The sequence below is a fragment of the Octodon degus genome, unplaced genomic scaffold (assembly GCF_000260255.1).
Source record: "Octodon degus isolate 3935 unplaced genomic scaffold, OctDeg1.0 scaffold00137, whole genome shotgun sequence".
Lineage (NCBI taxonomy): Eukaryota > Metazoa > Chordata > Mammalia > Rodentia > Octodontidae > Octodon > Octodon degus.
In genome coordinates, this window is record NW_004524713.1 from 6,002,133 (window position 1) to 6,016,919 (window position 14,787).

The 14,787-nt window shown below is 37.3% G+C and overlaps 1 protein-coding gene across 5 annotated transcripts in view; it reads left to right on the forward strand.

Moving 5' to 3' along the window:
- The window catches only part of Cntrl (centriolin), an 86,996-nt gene that overhangs the window by 35,328 nt on the left and 36,881 nt on the right, over nucleotides 1-14,787 (forward strand). For all 5 annotated transcript variants that reach the window (XM_023701562.1, XM_023701561.1, XM_023701563.1 and 2 more), the window contains 4 exons: nucleotides 5,496-5,649; nucleotides 6,865-7,085; nucleotides 10,909-11,085; nucleotides 13,202-13,336. In XM_023701562.1, coding sequence (XP_023557330.1) covers nucleotides 5,496-5,649; nucleotides 6,865-7,085; nucleotides 10,909-11,085; nucleotides 13,202-13,336 — 687 coding nt within the window. The remainder of the gene's footprint in view (nucleotides 1-5,495; nucleotides 5,650-6,864; nucleotides 7,086-10,908; nucleotides 11,086-13,201; nucleotides 13,337-14,787) is intronic.

Consider the following 14,787-nt stretch of genomic DNA (forward strand, 5'->3'; position numbering starts at 1 on the left):
CAAAATGTCCTCCTGTACATTTTATTTATTTTTTGTTCTGTCCATTTTTGATGGTCATTGTTTCTTCAGGGACTGTAATCATGTAAAAAACTTACAAAGTTCTTAATTTAAAATAGGTCCCAGGGCCGGCGAGATAGCTCAGCAGTCTGAAGCACCTGCTTAGGCAAGCTTAGACAAGCACAGGGACCAAGGTTCAATCCCTGGCACCAGATGCTGCACCAGCCCCATCCCCAGAGTGGACTGAACTGGCTAGAGTCCAGGCATGCTGGCTCCACCTGTAATCCCAGAGCTTGGGAGGCTGAAGACAGGACTATCACTATGAGTCTGAGCTGTGTATTGAAACCCTGTAACAACCAAATATATTTAAATAAATAAATAAATAACAGGCCCCAGCCCAAGGAATGTGCACAGTATATGGTCCTAAGATGTCATGGTGCTCTGTGGGATCATTTTGGTTGTAAGACCTAGTAATGTATTATACATTGAAGTTTTTCTTCACTTAGCTGGAAATACAATGCTATTTTGGGACACCCACACACACACACAACTTTTTCCTAGGCTGACTAAGGTCCAACTATCTGTCAAACATTTTTACTTGTTCTGTGGAGACTAGAATATTATTCTGTCTAGATTGTACCATTTCATCATTTTTAGCAGCATAGTCCTGAAAGTTTGATGCACAAATTTGTGTGTATTTTGTATGTATATATGAGTGTGTGTTATATATAAATGTGTATATATGTTTAGAAGTGTATGTATGTCCAACTAAACGACCTAAGGCTTAGAAGGAGAGTTAACTTTCAGTAATGTTGATTGTGTGTTATGCTTATTCATTTTAAATGGCTGAGTATGTTCTTATAACTTCCTTTTGCTTTCTCACCTTTTCTAAATTCTTAAGAGCAGAAAGAACCGACAAGTTCAAGTCCTTTTCCTTCCTGTTCTGTAGTCCTTCATGCAAATATTCCACTGTAACTATTTATTTCACATTATTTTGTTTTTTCTTTAAAAATAAAATTTTTCTGTGTGTTATGCCTTCCTAAGATGTGATCTGGTTATTGGATGACACAGTCAGGTACCTGTCTCTGTCAGTATCCTGAGAAGTCTTGGTTATATCTTACCTAATATTTCTAAAATAAGTAAAACTTTCCTACATATTTTCCTGATATGTTTTGGGTAATAAGATTATCTTTTAAAGGAACTTTAAGATCTCTAGATTATCGGAAATCATAGAATTTTAACATGATAAGGACAATGTACTATAATTGCTATAAGTGCTTGACAAGTTACTTTATTAGTTTTTTAAGCATTAGATAGATATGGCCAGCTAATTTTGATCAAGGATAAACTTTTTATCATAATAGACAATAAAGTATTTCTTAATAAAAGTTCAATATTTAGTGTTAGTCTTGAAATCAAAGTAAAGGTGGTCTTGATTATTTTAAAGAATTGTTACATGAAAAAGAAGTCAGGTGTTATAAGTACTATAACATGTAGTGAAATCAATAATATCTTACTTTATTGCATTTATTTGTTGAGAAATGTGCTGGCTGTGTAAAGACCTTAAGGACAGGGATTATATCTTACTGTGTTTGTGTCCCCAGGGGCCAGCCTTTTGTTTACCTAGCTACTAGAAAGGGGAAGGTACCAACCCACAAGCCCTTTCCTAAGCCCATTTGCTGCCCCTTCCAGTTCTGTGTCCTAACAGTCTAATTAGAACCTGAACTGTGTGTTCGCTTTCCACAAACTTAGCTATTGCATTCCTGGAAGATGAAGAGTTTTTCTGTAAAGAGTTTCATATAGAAGGGCTAAATGAGACTTAGGAATGGCATCAGGTTTTGAAGGTAGCTCCAGTCAGTCTTTACTAGTGAGGATGAAGCATTTTAATCACTTGTTTCTGTAAAAAGGTTTTGTTGAACTACGGAGTTAGTTTTTAGGATTACCCAGCATCAGAGGATGTCTCTTGTGGTTTTTTCAGCTAGAGCAGGGATGGCGAACCATTTAGAGCTTTCAGTGATACAGCCTGCTGCGGCACATATGCCATGGGTTTGCCACCACTTTAAGTTAGAAAGTATGAGCTTTTTAGCAAAAGAGAAAGAATCAAGCATGGAATTTCTGCATGTTTTTCTTAAGATATCATTTTATTTTATTGACTTATATTATCTAATCAGACGATGTATCTTTTTGAATAGCAAATAGTGTTTAAAAGTAAAAGCTAAAAGATTTTAGTCAGTGTTAGTGTACTTGCCTAGCATACTGTGAGACCTAGGGTTCAGTGCCCAGCCAAACACACACAAAACAAAACAAAATAAAGTAAAAGCTTGACTCTGCTACAGTAAGGTAGAAGACAGAGGTAAAAGCCCACCATGTGTCTTGTCCAGGGTTCAGTATTTTGCATATGCTGGCAAGGCAATTTATCATGCAGCCCAGTGAGAGTGATTATTGGCTTTCCCCCCACCCCGTTAATTTGCAGAGGATGAAAATGTGATTAGAAAGATTAAATGCTTTGCCCCAAAACCAACCCTTTGGGAAGAGGCAGAGAGCCTTTGCATAAGCTCCTACGATGACCTTTTTCTGAGCCAGGTGTGCAGTTTAGTGGCACATGCCTGTAATCCCAGCATTTGGGGGGCTGAGGCAGGTGGATTGCTGCAAGTACAGGGCCAGTCTACATAGTGAGACCGTGCCGCAAAGAGACAAAAATAAATTTGAAAGGATTAAATGTCTAAAATCATTTTAAAATAGCTCAGGAAGAAGTGAGTTTTTGAAAAATAAGTATTTGGATTTCGAAGGGAAAAGTTACCATTTAATAATGAAATCCATTTTACTTGTTCAGTTTGACTGAAAGCAAAGTATCTCAGGAATAAACCTGAAAGGGAGATGTGTATTGCGCAGTGGAAGCAACAAGCAACAATTCTCTAGAGAATTTGCCTGTAGCGATCTTTGCGGAGTTAAGGCGTGATTGGCTCTCCCACCCTCAAGAGCTTCCTGTGTTATGATTTAAAGAGTGAACGAGTGAAGGGTGGGGCTAATGAGCAGAGCGTGTTAGTGATTGGACCAGCCGAGCTGTCTTTCACTCTTGGCCAGGAATGTGGTTTGAAGCACAGAGAAGTTACCGAGGTTCTGAAGAGCTTGCAAAAATGTGCCTGTCTGAGAGGGAAATGCACAGGAATTTGAAGACAGCGTTAGAAAGCGTTCTGCCCACAGTTCCCCTGCTTTCAGCGGTTCACTTTTAACAGGACAGATTCTAAGATAAGGTATGATTCTTTTCTCTGAGTACAAAGGATTTAGATGGAGGAGGAGTCAGAGATGTAAGTTCCTGTTTTCACAGTAACTTGTGTGCTCCACGGCAGTGAAAATCTCATGCTGATGCTCGCATGTGTTTTCAGGCACAAAATTGGCATCTTGAACCAAAGTTTTACCCAGCATATAAAGTGGTTTCAGTGTGAATTTTTAAATGGAGAATTTTAAATATATTGACTTAAGTATGAGTATGGTGTTTCAGGGGTTTTTGTTTTTTGAGCCATAAAAATCCCATATACTTAGGATTTTAAGACGTAAGCAATTATCTACACTTACCTTTTAGAAAAATTTCACATGGGTATTTTGGAAATGTGGGGAAAAGATAAGATTTGAATGTCCCCATTATTTTACCAGTAGTAAAATAAAAACTTCCAATCAAGCATCCATTCATTTAATCTTCAAAAATAAAAACTTATCTTTCTAGTATTTGGGGGAAGCAGATCTCTGAAATTGAGAAATGATCTTTTGTAATCAAATGGATCTCATATTTGTGTACCTTGGTGTGTGATACTGAAACTTCTGTCCTCAAAATTGTCTCCAGTTATTGTTCTAATCTCTGATTCTGTGGGGACAGATTTAGAGCCTTGAGGTGGGGTGGAGTGAGTGGGAGGGAAAAAGTTCTCTGGGGAATGATTTTGTCTCCATAAGAACAGTTGCCCGAGGAGACCTGGGCAAATCATTTGATGGATCAAGGACTTGGTTTCCTTTTGTCTTTGTAAAATGAAGGGTTAAATCATTAGTTTTGTTTTCCCTAACTCACCTGAGAAATACTACCCCTTAGCTGACAGTGGCTCTCTAATGTAATGACTGTTAGGTGTGAGAGGGCGTGTGGGTGTGGGAAAGGTGTGTTTTCCACCTGGGGCATGTGGAACGGTAGAGGGATGTGCTCCCTGAGGCCCGCCTGGCCTGAGAGTTACTGGTCTTTGAGATCCCTCACAGTTTCCACTTTTACTGAATGTGAAAGCAAAAAATGATTGTATAGGAGTGAAAATGAACTTGAATTCCAAGTATTATCTCATGCTTTGGCTTTTCCTCAAGACACCTTTTTTGAAAGTACATTTATTGTGCTTTTTCAGATTTGAAAGGCATTACTTAATATTATAAAACCTTTTTAATATAAAAAAGCTCTTATTTTTTTAAAAAAGCTCTTAATAATCTCTCCTGTAGTTCTTCTAACCCCATATAATCCTTTTTAGCATTTTGAAATATATATTCTTAGTCTTTTTCAATAAATACATTGTAGACCAGGATAATTAATTAACTTTCTGGGTTTAGGTTAACTTTCTTTAGGTTTTATTTCTTTATTAGTTCCTATTTGCAGTACCTAATGATCACGTTCTTTGTATGAATCAGAATGTGTCCGTAATGTTTCATGATTCTTTTTTCATCCCCCCCCCCCATCTCCTCAGGAAGCTTTTGAAAAAATATTTAAATGCCAGCACTTTGGGAAGCTGAGGAAAGAGATCTGCAAGTTTAAGCCCAAGATGGGCAACGTAATAACTTAGCAAGACCCTGTCTCAAAATATTTGAGAAAGTGAAGACGGGGCTGGTCGGTGACATACCTCAGTACAGAAGTCCTGGGTTCAGTTCCTAGTACCAAAGAAAAAATTTTTAACTTTTAATTAAATTAGTGTTAATACCTAACAAATAACAGTGAACTTAGTTAGGTGCATTACCTGCTGGTGAAAAAATTCACTTAACCACCCCCAAAAATTCACTTAACCACCCCTTAAAATTCACTTAACCACCCCTTTTTTATTTATCAAATAGAAATAATTCATATCAAATTATTCTGAGGTTTAAATGAACCCTTTTTTTCTTAGGTTTTTTTTGTTTTTGTTTTTGTGTGTGTGTGTGTGTGTGTGTGTGTGTTTAGGGTCTCAGACTCATGTGCACCACCACGCCTGGACTCTTTCGCTGGATCAGCGCACCTGGGGGCAGGGCCAACATGGCATGTGGTACCAGGGATCAAACCCTGGCCCCTGTGCTTACCTAAGCAGGTGCTTAGTCCACTGAGCTATCTCACCAGCCCTAAATGAAAATTGTTTTAAAATACTATAAAGCCTGACGCAAAATAAATATAAACCACTATATTTTATTTGCTATTTCTCCTTTAAAATGTTAGGAATTACTATTTGTACAAATTTAAAGAATGAACCTGAGATTTTGTTCTTTTTTTTTTTTTTTCTTTAATTCAGTCCCATGTGAAGGCTCAGAAACGTGGTAAAGAACAACAGCTTGACATTATGAACAAGCAATACAAACAACTGGAAAGCCGTTTGGATGAGATACTTTCTAGGATTGCTAAGGAGACTGAAGAGATTAAGGACCTTGAACAGCAACTTACTGAAGGTGAGAATTTAATATGATTTAAAGTAAATCCAGTGTTAACAAAAGCAAGATGATAGGTGTTTGGCTGGATATTGACTGAATATGAGTTAGCTTATAATACTAATATTTGATAGGGAAGTATATGTAGAATACCTAAAAGTGGTTAGAATTTTTAAAAAAATAATAATTTCAGGGTCAGGGAGATAGCTCAGCGGCATAAGCTGAGCAAGCACGAGCCTGCCTAGCAAGCACGAGGTCATGAGTTTAATCCCCAGTACCAAAAGAAAAAAAAAAAAGAACTTCAATTATGTTTTATTGCATTGATGCCCAGTGAATCAGGCCATCATTCTCAGCAGGGAAGACAATACCTTCAGCAACAAGCAGTCACAGTTTTGCAACACATTTTAAATTATTTTGTTTGGGAGGCTGGGGATATATAGCTCAGTGGCACAGTGCAAGATCCTGAGTTCCATTCCTGGTACCAAAAATAATAAATAAATTAAAGAAAGAAAGTATTTTATTTGGAAATTACTTAAGCCTTTACAGTATAAGTCAGGTGTTTTATAGACATTTACAACTAAATATAGTATTTTAATTGTACCTGCTTAATATTCCCAGACTACAGATAATAGGGAGAAAATTATCACTATACTTTTTTTTTTTTTTTAACATTTATTTAGTGTGTGTGTGTGTGTGTGTGTGGCCGGCTCAGCCCACCAGGGGGCGCGGCTGGCCGGCATGTGGTGCTGGGGGATCGAACCGCGGTCCCTGATGTTTTGCCAAGCTTGTTCCAAGTAGGTGCCCTAGACCACTGAGCCAACTCTCCAGCCCCTATCACTATACTTTTTAAAAAAAATGTATTTAGTTGTTACAGTGTCTCACTGTGCAGCTCAGATTCATAGTGATCCTCCAGTTTTCAGCCTCCCCAGCACTGGAATTTCATGTGTGCACCACTACGCCTGGACTCTGTGGCCAGCTCAGTCCACCCTGGGGGCAGGGCTGGCCTGGCATGTTGCTGCCTGGGATCAAACCTCGGGCCCTGTGTTGTCTAAGCTTGCCTAAACTTGTCTAAATAGGTGCTTTAGTCCACTGAGCTATCTTGCCAGCCCCTATCATATCTCAAAAAAGAAAACTAAGATGTAGTTAGAGTCTTAGAACTTTACTCTTGCTTATATCAAATAAATAAATCAAGAAGAACTTTAAAAATATGCATTATCCCTTTTCTGTCTTGCTTAGGCCAGATAGCAACAAATGAAGCTCTCAAGAAAGATTTAGAAGGTGTCATTAGTGGATTGCAAGAATACCTGGGGACCATCAAAGGCCAAGCTACTCAGGCCCAGAATGAGTGCAGGAAGCTGCAGGAGGAGAATGAGATTTTGCTCCAAAGGTTGACTGAAGTTGAACAAGAGAGGAACGAATTGGAAATTGTTGCCATGGATGCAGAAAATATGAGGAAGGTATGATTTGTTTCTTCCTATTTTCCTTAACTTCAGAAGTAGATAATCTCCAAAGTAAGTTGAAAAGTTAGAAAAAGTACAATTTTAAGTGGGAAAAAAGTATTAGTGGCCATTTAGTTAGTTTTTTCGTTAAAAATATTTTTTTTCTCTCTTTAGCTGTGGCATGTTTGTAATAATTATTTTTCCTTTGCTAAGAAAAGACAAAATGGTTTTAGCTGTATTTCTACCCTTGAAAAGTATTGTGTCAAATAACTCTAAAGAATATGAAATTATATCTGTTGCAAGTGTATTGAAAACAAATGCTATACAAATGCTTCAGTATATTTCTTTTATAGACATATATTTTATTATATTTGTAGAGCAAATGTAAGTACAAAATGAGTTATCTTGCTATTACTTGATAATTTTGAAATTATTTTACCCCTAATAAGATAGATACAATGTTGTATTTTTATACTTTTCCATACCTGATTTGTTGCCTATTACTTTGGAGATTTCACTTACGCTATTTTAGATGTTTGACAGACTTTACCAATGCATGAGAATTACAGATTCCCAAATCTCATGCTTAGAAATCGGAATTAATACTTTTTTAATATATAATTAAACTTTAATATATAATGAACTTCAGGAATATAAAAATATCAGAAATACTTCACACCAGGTATTCACAATCAGTTGAAGAAATAAAACATTACAGATATATTTGAAAATTTCTCTGTACTCCCAGAAACCACAAAATCCTTAATTTGGTTAGTATTTTCCTGCATCTGTATTCTTTCATTATATATGTAAACATCCATAAGCAGTCTGTTGTAATTTTATGATTTTAAGACTTACAAAAGGCAAATAGTGTACATACTCTTTCACATTTTCTTCCTTCATAATTATATTTTTGAGAATTATGCATATTAATATGTGCAGCTCTATTTTTATTGATGTATGTGGTATTCAACAAATATATATTCACTCTCCTTTTAAGGGCCAATTGGGTTATTTTCATTCTTTTACTATCATGAGCAATGCTAGGTGTTCATGTACATCGTCTTTAGCCTGGGCACAGCACAGGTTGGATAAGTGTCCTCAGAAGCCCACGTTTTAAAGGTTTGATCATCAGGGTGTGGCATTACTGGAAGGTAGTGGAACCCTTTATGAGGTGGGATCTCATAGAAGGAAGTTAGACAATAAGGGCATGCCCTTGGAGATATTGGAATCCCAGGTTCTTTCTCTTTGCTTCCTGACTGCCTTGCAATGTTGATTGCCTCAGATATTTTTTTGTCATTAGCAATAGAAAATTGACTCACATAGGGCCTATGCTCAGAAATGGAACTGTGCGTCAGAAATTTAACTTTACCAGATAGGTTTTTTGTTTGTGTTTTTTTGTTTTGTTTTGTTTTTTTGAGTCATTTAAGAATTAGTTACAGATATCATGTGCCTTTGCTCCTGAACATTTCAGCACATTTCCTAAGGACAAGGGCATTTCTCCAGTGTAAACACAGAATTATCAGATGCAAGAAATGTTTGCCAAACTTCATGTTTGCCCTTCTGCTGAGTTTTAAATGGTGTTTTTTCCCCCTGTATTACAGAAATTTTTACACTTACTGAAAACTTGAAATACTAGTTTACTGGATATCTGTGAGCCCTCTTAGATTTAATAAACAAATGCTTCAGTATATTTCTTTTATAGATATATAATTTCCCCTAGTTTATTAGAAAGTTGTAGACATCAACTCTTTCCTTTATCACACACCTCTTAAGATGAGTTTTGTACATCACTGCAAAACTGTTATTATACCTAGGAAAATTAACAGTAATTCATTAGCAATAATTCATCTAAGATCTGAACATTAATTCAGATTTTCTCAGTTATTCCAAGACTGTCTTAAAGTGTGTGTGTGTGTGTGTGTGTGTGTGTGTGTGAGAGAGAGAGAGAGAGAGAGAGAGAGAGAGAGAGAGAGAGAGAGAGAGAATGTGTGTGTGTGTGTGTGTAATCCAGGAAGGCAGTACTGTAGGTTATCTCATATTATGGATTGTCCTAATTGTTTCCTTGTGATTTGTTTATTCTTCTTGTAAAGTAGTATCTTATTTTAATTGTATTTCCTCTTGAATATAGACAGTAGAACACCTTTCATTTGTATTCATGTTCTTTGCCCATTTTTTTTGTTGAATTGTCTTAATGATTTGTCAGAATTCTTTACATTTTGGACATTAATCTTTTGTTGGTTATATGTGGTGTCTGCATTTCAAATATCCACCTGCAGTGACTCAGATACCAGATAGTTTTTGGAATGCCCTTTTGACAAATTTTGCCGTATAAGTTCTCATCACCAGATTCTCTATTTTAATCCAGAATAGTTTGATCTAAGTCTTCAAGATCTCAAATAAATAGGTGAAAACTGTAACATTTAATCAGATGGACTACAATGAATCAGACTTGTGGTATCCTATTCATTACATATTTACAGTCTTGTTAGCACTCATTTAAGTAACTCTATTATCTTTACTATTAGAGACTGCTAGTCTCCTATCTTAAACTTAATAAAGGAAGAGTAGAAAGGTTGGAGTCAGGGATTAGGGTTCTTATCCTGACTTTGTCCCTTTTTTAGGTACACAGCACTATGCAATTCAATTTACCAAGATGACCATTCTCCAGTTTCTCATTTTAGAACTATACAATTTCTTTCCACTGTAACTGTGAAAATGCAATGAAATAATGAATGTGAAAACATTTAATCCAATATCTGATGGAAAATAAGCTTTAAATCTCACCTTCTCCCTCCACCCCAATTCCTTCTGTATTTTCAGACTCATTTAAAGTATGACATAACTGGTTACACTGGAAAGCAACATATTGATAGCTCCCTGCTTTTCCTCATTGCATTTATTTTATTTTTTTTCTTCAAAATTTTATTGATAAACAGCAATGAGACAGTTTCAAATCAAATCGGAAGTACAGTTTCAATAACACACTGCATATATTCTTCTTAGTGGTTAATTGCTGTACAAGATGCGGACTTGAGATCCTATTTACAAACACCATTAGAACAAATCATTCTATTCATTAAGAGAATGCAACTATATATCTATCCTAACCACTTTGAATACACAGATACAAAATGGACATTCATCGGTATACCCCATTTTTTCTAAGTTCCATTATTGAATATTATAGGTGTGTAAACTCAGCAAAATATTCTAAAAGAGTCCAGTAGCCCATAATAGCATTGGGTCTTCTGTTTAACTGGCAATGTCAGAAATTATTGACCTGAGTCCCCCACAGCTCAACATAACAACATGACTTTACTTCCTATATTTCGTCTTCATACTTTTCTGCTGGATGGTTAAGACCAAGGTAAAGCAGGACCTGTGCGACAAGAGTTGTAGCTTTTTGGTCTAAGAAGGTCAGTGAAATGCCCTCAAGATTTATCCTGAGATCCTGTACCTCAGATTGTAGAACCTTTGTCAGTGCAGCCATGTGGATGAGTCATGGCCATTGCTTGGCCAATGTGCTCTCTGTGAAAGCCTGAGAGAGTGTTTTCTCCCCATGTGACTCTCCTTAGGCACACTCTACATCATCGATCACTTTCCTCTTTGGCCCCATAATCTTCTTGATCAGAAATCCTCATTGCATTTAGCCAGGAGTCTTCTCCATCTAGGATATGCACAGCTGGAGACTTCATCATGTTGCTGAGGAAAACTTTCTGTGCCAGGCAGCAGTGGCTGGCTAGCACTTGGTTCACAGTGCTCAGGTTACTTATAATGACTTGCAGGTGCATAAGCAGCACACTGCTTGCAAAGTTAAACACTGAATTTTTAAAACCAGGAGCTTGCAGAGCTAGAAAGTGCCCTCCAGGAACAGCATGAAGTAAATGAATCCTTGCAGCAGACTCAAGGAGATCTCAGTGCCTATGAAGCTGAACTAGAGACACAGCTAAGACTAAGGGATGATGAAGCCAACCAGCTCAAGGAAGAATTGGACAAACTTACAAGGGTTACACAGGTAAGTAGGAGACTATCCCAACTAGAAACTAAGTAGCCTGTGCTTTAAGGTATCATCTTTCCTTTCTGTGTATATTAAGATTATATGTCTTTAAATATAATACATATGGAATGGTAGGAAGGGCACATTTTTGAAGACATTCTGAGTTCAGATATTAGCCCTTTGTGCACTTGGGCAGAGTACTTTATGCAGAGGGAAAAGGGTGGAAGGGCTGCATATGAATGTAGAGTTAGTGGAGCCTGGAGGGAGAGCAGAATTGCAAAGGCTGGAAGCGTGCCTCTTGGAGGCCTGGTGAGGGTGAGAAAGAGGGCATTAGTGATAAAGGCAGGAGGATGGACAGAAGCCAGCAGTCGTGTGTCCTTTGTTAGATTGAAAAGACAGTTTTGCTTATGTTGCTAAGTCAAACAGACTGTGTCTTCCTCCAGGAAGCCCCTTTTAAACTTCCTTTCTACCTGCTAAAAGTCTAGGTTCAAAACTCTTTGGGTTTCCTATAACCTATGCTCGTTTATTCCTGTATATGATGATCATGTGTCTTTCCTAAGTTAGACTGAAAGTTCAGTGAACACCTCAAATATATATGCTTGTTTTCTGTTTTCTCCATGCTCGTGAGAGGATAATATGTGCTCTTTAGACGAAAAGGAATTATAGTTTGAATTTCAAAAATGTATGTGAGGGCCGGGAGGATAGCTCAGTGTTTACGCACCTTCCTGGCAAGTGCAGGGATCCTGGTTCAGTCCCCAGTACCACATGCCATGCCTGTCCGCCCCAGATGCACAGAGCCAGCCACCAAGACCAGGCATGGTGACACACACCTATAATCCCAACGCTGGGGAGGTTAAGACAGGAGGATCACTATGAGTCTGAGCTGCCTTGGAATTCCCTATACCAAATAAACAAATCTTTACAAAGTAAAATAACAGTGAATACATTTTTTTAAATAACAGTAAAATCACTAAATGTCTCCTTATATTTTTATTTTAAAGCAAACAATTTGCTAGTTTGAAAGAGATATATTGTTCTTTGTACTTACATTGTTTTGTTTTTTTGTTTGTTTGTTTTTTGCAGAACCAGGGATTGAACTCAGGCCCTTGCGCTTGCCAAGCAAACACTTATTCTACTGAGCCATCTCCCTGGCCCCTTTTTTCTGTTTCCTTATACATCTTTAAAAAATGTAAGAGCGTGGCCTTTTTAACCTATTAATTTATTATTAGAAGGTAATTTCCTGGGGCTGGCGAGATGGCTCAGTGGTCTAGAGCACCTACATGGAACAAGCTTGGCAAAGCACAGGAACCACGGTTCGATCCCCCAGCACCACATGCCAGCCAGCCTCGCCCCCTGGTGGGCTGAGCTGGCCACACACACACACACACACACACACACACACACACACACTAAAATAAATAAATGTTTAAAAAAAAAAAGAAGGTAATTTTCTGTCCCCAAGCACCAGGACAGCCAGGATTAAATCTTCAAACCACATATCAGAGTATGGAACATAAAAGAACTTCTTAATTGTATCTTATCCCTCTGATCTGCCTATCTACAGATCTCTGTTTGGTACACTTTAGTTATATGAAATCATGTGAAACTTGACTAATAGAGATTCTTGAGCTCCACTTTAGAGACTGTAACCTCTCAAGTCTGAGATGGTGTCTGGGAGCCTGCATTTTTAACAAACACACTAAGTGATTTTGATAAAAGTATTTGAAGCCTACAGTCTGCTCTTAAGAGTGAGTGTTGAGGCCAACCTGGAAATTTCTGAGCTGCTTACCTATTAATTTATTAATGATAAATAATCATAAATTAATAGGTAAAAAGGCCAGGCTTTTACATTTTTTAAATATGTATAAGGAAACAGAAAAAAGGAACAATGTAAATACAAAGAACAATAGGCCTTTGGGCTGAGCTGCTTCTTACTCTTACCCTTCCTTAAGTAGTTAAGGAGCATGAAGAAATATTATCTTGGCTTTTTGGTTTTCAGAGTTTACCATGAAACTGATTATTATAAAACTGTATCAGCCAAGGCTTGTGTGTATGTGTAAAGTTATTTATGCCTTTTGGCCTCATTAATTGTCGTTTAATACTTTCATTTCACTGGTTCATACCATAACAACAGTTAGAACAATCAGCACTTCAAGCAGAACTTGAGAAAGAAAGGCAGTCCCTCAAGAATGCCCTTGGAAAAGCCCAGTGCTCAGAAGAAAAAGAACAGGAGAACAGTGAACTTCGCACAAAACTTAAACAGCTACAGGTAGAGATTTATTGCTTTGGAATTTGGAATATATTCATATATAGGGCACAAAAGAGGATATCTTTCCCCAGATATTTAGCAGCCTGTCCTAACATGTAATAAACAAATAGAATTATTAGAATTCTCGGTGGGGCAGCCCTGTAGCCTCTCTCCTTTTATGAACCATGATCTTAAGAGTATTAAAATTCATGTGTTTTTGTGTCGTTATAATGGTGCACACAGGTTAGGGCAGTGTCCTTAACAAACAGTATACTGTGTAAATCATGGAGGAAAGCCATACCATGCATCTCTTGTAGAAGCAGATTTGTCACTACACTGAGCCAGTGTATGTGTATCCCTCTTCCACTAAAATACCTTTGAAATTATCTCTGAATTTAACTAGAGTGGGTTACAGTAGGACTTCTTAATTGTAAACAGTTTCCACAGTCGTCTTCTTAGGAAAGGTACCATTCAATGTAGTCATATTATATTTATGGAGAATGTATTGCACAATGTTTTTATAGCAAACTGCAGGAGAAACAGGTGGATAGGATTTTCCAGACAATTAAACTTTCTCAGAGATGACAGATGTCTGAACAAATAAGTACCTGAACCAATAACTGAGATGCTCAAATCTGAGATCAGGGCCTGCTTGGCAGGTTGAGGTGGCAGCTGTTATCACCAGAAATAAAAGGGTAGAGTTGTGTGGTTTAGGGAACAGCTTCCAAAACACTATGCAGGGAGATTTATGATAAATAAGAATAAACTCTCCTCAATTTTTTGTTCTTCCAACACCTCAAATACTTTTCTTCAAAGCTGAAGGAAACCTAACAACCTAGAATGTAATTTTATTACTATCATTTCAACTTTTGAAGCAGAGGTAAAGATGTACCTATTTTTTATTGTTTTACAAGAAGGGCGTGTGTGTGTGTGTGTGTGTGTGTGTGTGTGTGTGTATACACATATTGGGTCTTCATTGGATTGTTTTTATTTTTTCTGTATAAATTTTAAATAATTACAAAATCATAGAGAATATTGTCAATATTCACTGTTTCATTTAGTTCACCTTTTTGGCTGAAATTTTTTAAAGAAAATTTCATGCCTGTTTACCTAACCCTTAAATACTTCAGGGTCCATCTACAGAAAAGAGTGATGTAGATTCTTTAGGGGCTTTTTTTCTCCAAGGTAGAAACTGAAGTCAGCTTTCCAGAAGGCTGGCCCATCATCATCCTGTGGTGATACTATAGTTAGAATTTGGTCCTTTCATTATTTGGCCTAATATCTCTTGGTATAGAGCACAGGTTATTAACAGGTCTATATTTCTGTTTTGCAGAAATCATTTTGTTACGGTGAACCAAAACCTCCTCATAATAGCTCAGGAAAGAGGCAGCTTTAGAACCACAGTCACTCTGTCAGTCTTTTGGGGCCTATATGGCTCAGTTCTCCTTTCCTAACTGCTCATTGTCTGTGAC